Source organism: Diaphorina citri, unplaced genomic scaffold (assembly GCF_000475195.1).
Source record: "Diaphorina citri unplaced genomic scaffold, Diaci psyllid genome assembly version 1.1 scaffold189, whole genome shotgun sequence".
NCBI lineage: Eukaryota > Metazoa > Arthropoda > Insecta > Hemiptera > Psyllidae > Diaphorina > Diaphorina citri.
This window is the reverse complement of record NW_007377626.1, coordinates 247,356-255,568: the sequence shown is the minus strand read 5'-3', so window position 1 is coordinate 255,568 and position 8,213 is coordinate 247,356. Positions and strand designations below refer to the sequence as shown.

Genomic DNA, 8,213 nt, shown 5'->3' with positions numbered 1-8,213 from the left:
GAAATCTTGAAAAAGTAGACTGGAAATTTGGAAAAAATGGACTGGAAAACCGAGAAAAGTCAGGGAATTTTATTTTTCTATTTTGGTAGACACCCTGTAATAAGGGTACTTTACAAGGGTAGTCAGTAGTCATAGTCAGTGTTAATAATTTGCTTGTATCGATCGTGCCCAGGTGAAATTCAGACTTCAGCACAAATATTTACAACTTTTGATTGAGTGACAGAACTATGTCATCGATCAGATACTAATATTTCTGTATAGACAGCTATGCAGGTAGGAAATTATTCATTTGTAATGAGGACAAGGAATGTTTACAGTTAAGTATCCTAGCAACGCCTTTGACAGTCATTTTATTCCCATGCAAGTGAACATCAAACTTGATGGTATTTCAAGCCATTTCTACTTGCCTTACCATGCAGAAAGCCCTGGGTTTGATGCCCACTGCCAATAAAAACTTGCAATCCTTTTTTTCATTAGGTTACTTTCTGGTGCTCTTGTATAGACCAAGTGCATACAGGGGAAGTATGTAGTTGGTCTTTTTCGAGACTGGAAGGTAACCCCCTGATTAAAAACATAGGGTAAAGTTCCAGTTTCACTTACATTTCTTAACCTTGTACCCCTAAAACTACATTTAGAACACTAAGCAAGTACCTTTCCTCATATTTTTTTTTTTTTTTTTTTTTCTTCTTCCAAGTTAAAGCATTTAATTGAAACTGGAACTTTACCAAACGGCAATTCAAACATGATGTAATACTCCTAACAAACAAAAATCAGTAAGACAGGTACTTTAAAGATTACCCCATGAGAGTGATTACAGAGGAGAAGATCTAGATAGCATCGAAGACGAAAAAAAATACCTGCACAGAGTGTGGTTTAGAGGCCTTGTGAATTGATCCGTTGAATAAATGAAACCCCATGAGAGTGATTCTCTTATGTAACTCTGGTTGGCTGGATCTTATTACCATTTTCCATGTGACCTTGTAAATGTTGATTTGAGATGAGTAATGAGTGAGTTATAAAAAAAAAGAACGACTCTTTTCATTTAATCACTCTTGTCTTCTTGGTTGTTCAATATCCTAAATAATTACAGGTAGTTTCAGGCTCCACATCAGCTGATTTTAATCAGATGGTCTCTTTTCACTGTGTTTCTTTGTGTAGTCTTCAGCATTTTTCATGAACTTTTTCCGTTCCTTTAGAAATTCATCGGCCAGATCTGCTCTCAATGGGTGCTCGGGTTCAGGGTCATTCACTAGGGCTATCAATGCTTGAATCACTGAAAGATAAAACATACACAAAATGCAAGTATCAATATCTGCTTATATGGATGGGTATACTATACCATTTATAAAAAAATCAGTATGTTCTGGGAATTATATTGAAAATTAGTATTATATTGGGATTGATACAAGGATCTTAAATGGAAACTTGATAAATTAAAAAAAAAAAAAAAAAAAAAAAAAAAAAAAAAAAAAAAAAAAAAATATGGGATGGGATTGATACAAGGATCTTGGATGCAGGACATGAACTTTTTTCCCCTTCCAAAATGCTCTAGAAGACTTTAACTGTTAGGTACACTGTTAACATAATGGGAATTCTAACAAATTAAAATTTTCTGTTAACAAATTTTCTCTAAGTTGACAATCTGAATAAAGCACTTGATCATAAACCCATACCTACAAAATATTGTAGTAAAGCAGCTAAGTAAATACCCACAATAACTCTTTATTTTTACAGATAAAAAAATTGAATTGTGGTTTCCCTCTAAGGGAAGAGCTACAAGAATACTTGCAGCATTTCCCTGGGGTATAGCTAAGCTGATTTTTTGCTTTAAATAATAAAGTTAAAAATAAATAATAAAAACAAAGGGTGGGACAAGTAGGTAGTAGGTACCTTGGTCTGTTTTGGTTGCAGGTTTCCAGTTTTCTGCACTAATGATTGGTAAACAAACTTGTCCCTTCTCATCAATGTTCGGGTGATAGATTTTGGTTTTGAAATTTATCTTGGGGGGTTTGAAGGGATACTCAGCAGGGAAATTGATTTCAATTTTGAAAGCTCCTTTGTTGTATGGTGGGTTATCCTGAAATTCAAGAGGAAAAAAATAATATTGAAAATAACTTAGTACCCATGGTTTAAATTTAAGACTGAAAATTAGGTCTGTCACACATTGGAAGTGTGGATGTGCAACTTTTCTCCTAGAATTAGAAATGTTTGTATTTTTTTCATAGGCAGTACTGCACAACCATGATGTGCTTCTTATCATTGCCCCAGTAAAAAATTAAAATATGATGGTTATTATAACTCTTGACCAGACAGTTTCAAACCCAAGAGAAATTTCCAAAAACAGAACACTACAAGACTTACAGGAACAATAAGGCCCGTCCAAGACAAGATATTATTTTCATCTGCATGTACATCACGGAATGATTTGAGTCCACAATCTTGCATGTCTTTCAATTCCTGAAATACAAATAAACAGGGTGAAAATGAGCTTTGGGAAAATCATTAAACCATAACCATAGGTTTTATGAGTAAGGCCACACTCGGAGTGACTCGGTTTAACTCTAGGTTGCTTTTGACTTTTTCATACAGATTTCTTAATCCAAAAGTTGAACTTAAACCGCGTTTAAACTTTGTGTTACTGGCCAGTAAAGATATACATTTCATTCCTTCCTTATCAGATTACAAGTACGAGTAGGGTGGGTGAGTATTGAATGAAAAAATAATTATCATCACACCTTTTGCAGCCTTCGCGTTGCGGCCATTGTTCTTAGTCGAGGTCCAAGATCAAATTTCACAATAGTTATCCTTTCAGATTTATGATGCTATTTTTTTCTCTGTCAAATAAATCAACACACATAAAAGAAGTGAATAAAACCTATTTTCCGTTGCTTGTTCGGGCTATACGGGTTCGTTCCGACACGAAATCGAGGATGAAAGTATAATGGTTAGAAAGCTGGGAAAAAAAGCTATAATAAAATGTAGAGTTTAGGTGGATTATCTTTTTCCAACCCCCGCCGCCGGAGGGCTTTTGAAAAGTAGGTACATGCTCATGCACAATGCACATACACCCACAGTTAATTTTAAAAAGTGCTAGGGCATAGGGCAATGCAGTTAGGAACATGGTCTTTTTTTGTCGTCAGTGAAAACATCATGCGACAGAGAAAAAAAATTAAGCAAAAAAAAAATTCCACTCCCCGGGCGCGAACCCAGTGTCAGCATACTCATGCAAAATAACAAGTATCTCTAGTTGCACTTCCATACCATACACGCCGATGGAATAAGAGGTAAAAATGGTATTATATAATGTGCAATTTTTCTCTTTTTTTTAAGAAGGTAAATTTTATGGGGATTTTTTTTAGGAGGGAAAAAAGGGATTTTAAAAAAAAAAATATGGCATCATTGTCTTTTGTCACACCCTGACGAATTTGTAGTTTCGTTGGTAGGAATCGTTGGTAGTTTCTATATAGTCCTATTTTCCGGAAGAAATTCTCCTTTCTTTTTATCTTTTTAACTATAAAATAAATTTATTTTCTCCTGGATTTCCCGATGATTTCCTTTTGAAAAAATATACCTTAAAATGCATTTTGACTGAGATGGAAAATCGGCCATTTTGAATTACGGGACCACCTACCCGTTATGGGACCACCTGAAAATGTCTATATAGTAAAAAAATATCATTTGTTTACAACTTCAAACAGCTGAGCCTTATCTTTCCTTAAAATGCATTTTGACTGAGATGGAAAATCGGCCATTTTGAATTACGGGACCACCTACCCGTTATGGGACCACCTGAAAATGGAGCAGTTGCATTTGGGTGAAAATTATGAGTAAAAGGTGGCCGGGCCCCCTCGACCCCAATTTTTTGGAGTCTGACGGGTACTTGTGCAGAAGTCACGTCAGTGGAGATTGCTACCAAAGGAACTGGCAGAAACGAGCAGTAACCAGTGTTATTATAGGGTTAGGTTAAACGCAAAAAAGGAGTTTTCACAATTAGAGCAGTGATTAGTATTAATATGGGGCTAGGTTAAATACAAAGAGGAGCTTTCTTTTCCACTGTCGTGGCTTCTGCATAATTACCGTCTAACGTACAGTAGAGGATAAAAATGAATCTCGAGGGGGGGCGCGGATCCCTTGCACCCCCCCCCTTAAGTACGGCCCTGCACCCAAGTAAACGCAACTGCTCTATTACATTTTGACCATTTTAGAAACCCCTGGCGTAACTGAGGCCGTGGTTATGAACAGGGCTGAGATAGGCCATTCTGAGATGTTCTTGGCAAGTGGAAAATGATGTGGTAACTTAACACAGAGCCTTCATGAGCGTGTAAAGTTGGCGGGAAATTCGAAATTTTGAACTTAACACAGAGCCTTCATGAGCTTGTAAACTTGTAAAGGTTGGCGGGAAATTCGAAATTTTGATTTTTTTTCCGCAACGCGTACAATCTGAATTCATTTTTTACTTTTTATCTCTACTAGTTTGCACGTTTATATTATACTTTTGATTTAAATTAGATATTACAAACAAGCGAATTACAAAGCAAACAAAAATAAATATAAAATAAATTTTAAAAATTGCCGCCGGGACAGAGGGTTAGAAAAAAAGGCCAACAATCCCACGCTATCCTAATATAAAATAAATTTTAAAAATTGCCGCCGGGACAGAGGGTTAGAAAAAAAGGCCAACAATCCCACGCTATCCTCGCTTAAGGCTGTTAAGGCTTTATGAACAGGGCTGAGATGAGCTCGGACGAGGTGAGATAGGATATTGTTTCTACAGTTTTGCATTGGAGTGCCAAGTGCACCACTTGCCAAGAACATCTCAGAATGGCCTATCTCAGCCTTGTTCATAACCACGGCCTAATTTACCACTCCAATGCAAAGCTGTGGAAACAATATCCTATCTCACCTCGTCCGAGCTCATCTCAGCCCTGTTCATAAACACAGCCTTAAGCGAGGATAGCGTGGGATTGTTGGCCTTTTTTTCTAACCCTCTGTCCCGGCGGCAATTTTTAAAATTTATTTTATATTTATTTTTGTTTGCTTTGTAATTCGCTTGTTTGTAATATCTAATTTAAATGAAAAGTATAATATAAACGTGCAAACTAGAGATAAAAAGTAAAAAATGAATTCAGATTGTACGCGTTGCGAAAAAAAATCAAAATTTCGAATTTCCCGCCAACTTTACACGCTCATGAAGGCTCTGTGTTAAGTTACCACATCATTTTCCACTTGCCAAGAACATCTCAGAATGGCCTATCTCAGCCCTGTTCATAACCACGGCCTAATTTACCACTCCAATGCAAAGCTGTGGAAACAATATCCTATCTCACCTCGTCCGAGCTCATCTCAGCCCTGTTCATAAACACAATCAAAAATTCGAATTTCCCGCCAACTTTACACGCAAAAAGTCCGACGATGTCCTACGATGGCCCTGTTCATAACCACGGCCTAAAACTCGGGACGGGATCACGGGACTTGGAGCTTGGAGCTCAGCGGTCAGCGGGATCTTGGTTAAGGAAAATCAATATTTATGTACCTACCTATTTTATTTAATATTTGATTTTTTTGGTTTTACTTTTATGTAGGTAATGATTTAAAATCAAGACTAGAGCCCGTTCTCCCTTTATTCCCAATATAATGTTCAAGTCACCCATCCATTTATTGGCCTTGCTCGGCGTAGCTTAACATAGATGACGCTAAAACCGGTCTTAAATGATCGACTGAAGGGTTATCTAAAACTTTCTCAGACGACACCGAAACGAATACAATAGTCCGTCCCTTATACCTTTTAGTCCGTCCTTCCTTTATTATTACAATAGTAATAAAAAGGTATAAGGGACGGACTATTGTATTCGCTTCGGTGTCGTCTGTGTCACAAGTGAGTGTTTCTGTTACCTACTATAAAATACCTATACTCTTTTTTGTCTACTGTCATCAAGTCAATAGTGTTCCTGGTAAAAAGACCTTTAATTTGATATATAGGTCGACCAGGTTTGGATAAGTCCTTCTATGGGGACAGACCAACCGACAGACAGACGACACCGAAGCGAATACAATAGTCCGTCCACTATACCTTTTATTATTATTAATAATAAAGGAAGGACGGACTAAAAATCGATCCTACTTTGAAGGAGTGATAAGAGATTAACAAGAATAAATACAGCACTGATAACAGGATTAACGTTAATCATGGTGTTTCGTGATGAATTTTTAACCCAAATTTTAGTGGTCAAACTCCATTATCAGTAGAACATCAGATCTAGTGAGTTAGTTGGAATAACCCAAATTTTAGTCGTCTTCAAGGTCCTTATGTATTGACTAGTAGGTAATTTGCACCGATGGTAAGTAACCAGTTATCATATCCTGGTACTCCCAGAGACCAGAGACACTCTTTCAGCAAATGAGGTATCATTGATTTGATTGATTTTCAACATGACAGGTATCCTGGCAAGAAACCGTTCTTCAAATCTATGAACACTAACTGCTTCTTCAAATTTAACTAATGAACCTGCAGATGTCCATTGAAGACATTCATAGACCTGAAACCTGCATTCGATGCACCTCACACCACGTGTCTTGAATCATTGTTATCATTAGGCCTGGCAAGAAACCGTTCTTCAAATCTATGAACACTAACTGCTTCTTCAAATTTAACTAATGAACCTGCAGATGTCCATTGAAGACATCCATAGACCTCAAACCTGCATTAGGTGCACCTCACACCACGTGTCTTGAATCATTGTTATCATTAGGTGTAGAGTCTGGGACTAGGCAGTTGTATGGATTCACTAACTTTTGTTACTTTCTATGTGTTCAAATGCTTTGTCTATATGGTTTTTCAGGTCATTAATTTTATTTTCATTTTCTTTGTTACAGGTAATATCTCATTTTATTAGAGTTCGATTTAGCTCTAAAATTTGAGGGAAACTTTACTGGGTAAGTTATTCTAGAGTAGTAAGGCAATGGCTGCACAGATACATATGTAAAGGTATAAGTTTTATAGGTAGATCTTATCCCAGCTTTTGTCTGTGCTACTAATATGACCATTTGCTATGAGTCATTCTCTTTGTGAGGACTCTTTGTTACATTAAATTAGCATAACATGTACAATTAAAATAAAGAGTTTATACAGCTCAAGATTCAAGAAACCCTTGGAAAAGAGAAACATTGAACCATTGGAAAGGTACATTTGATGTCTAATTGGTACACGATACCTACACGGAATATGGCTAAATAGTCTTACTAATGTTTTACATATGTATGTGCTCATATTGTTTGTAGACTTATCTATCCCATCTAATCTCCTACCATAAACGTATCTAAAACAGTCGAGATGTATAGACCGATTTTATTAATCGTTTTGACTGGGATAAAACCGACTTGACAACATAAATCTAAATATCTAGATCAAAATGTCAAACACTCAAGGTTCTTCAAATGTTATTTCAAAAAGGAGAAAAAAATTCTGTTAGTTTAGTGGAAACCCTTTGGGGCTATTATGATAGAGAGAAGTATCATGAGCAAGAAATATCTAATTTGGCAGTACTTGGAACCTATCCGCTGATGACAAATGCTTTTAAAGAAGGAAGTTCTGTATTTATGTAAATTTCACTAATAAATAATTGGATATCAGTTTTCATGACAACATGGGATTCCGTATTATTGAATTTTCTCAGTGGGGTATATGGATTTAGGTGTAACAAAAACAATCCGGGATGTGCCTTCATATGATGTTTATTTAGATACCAGTACCGTTCAACATCAAGGTTACTCTACCTACTTACCTTTTGTGTCTAATCTCTTGGAGCAGTTTTTCTAGAATCAATGACATACCATAATCACCAAAGTAAAGGAGAGTGGATATAACTTTTAAACTTGGTAGTATTCTATGTGAACTTGATTAATTATAATACAACAAATTGGCCCTTTTTGTAATGATTTATTGATTTGCTAGAAGAATTTGAAAAAAAAAAAAAAAATCTCGAAAATGTGCTTACAGAAACACTTTCAACTATCAGTATACCAAGGTATTTCCATTTCTTTTGTGCTGGAGCAGCTTTTCCCTGATCCTGTATTTCTACTTTGACTATAACCCGTGATAGTCCCGACATAATTAGACAGATATGAATAGGATGAGTTGAGCTACTCCAAATCAGAACTGAATGACTATACAAAGGTATTTCCATTTCTTTTGTGCTGGAGCAGCTTTTCCCTGA

At 36.3% G+C, this 8,213-nt stretch overlaps 1 protein-coding gene across 1 annotated transcript; it reads right to left on the bottom strand.

Moving 5' to 3' along the window:
* Positions 1 to 165: 165 nt before the first annotated feature.
* On the bottom strand, positions 166 to 3,578 carry LOC103505680 (ubiquitin-conjugating enzyme E2 L3). Its single transcript, XM_017442536.2, has 5 exons — positions 3,474 to 3,578; positions 2,736 to 2,879; positions 2,362 to 2,457; positions 1,891 to 2,077; positions 166 to 1,273 (listed from the first exon to the last, which is right to left on the bottom strand). Exons 2-5 carry the CDS (start codon positions 2,760 to 2,762, stop codon positions 1,119 to 1,121), a joined length of 465 nt encoding a protein of 154 aa, XP_017298025.1. The 5' UTR covers positions 2,763 to 2,879; positions 3,474 to 3,578; the 3' UTR covers positions 166 to 1,118.
* Between the last annotated feature and the right edge of the window lie 4,635 nt (positions 3,579 to 8,213).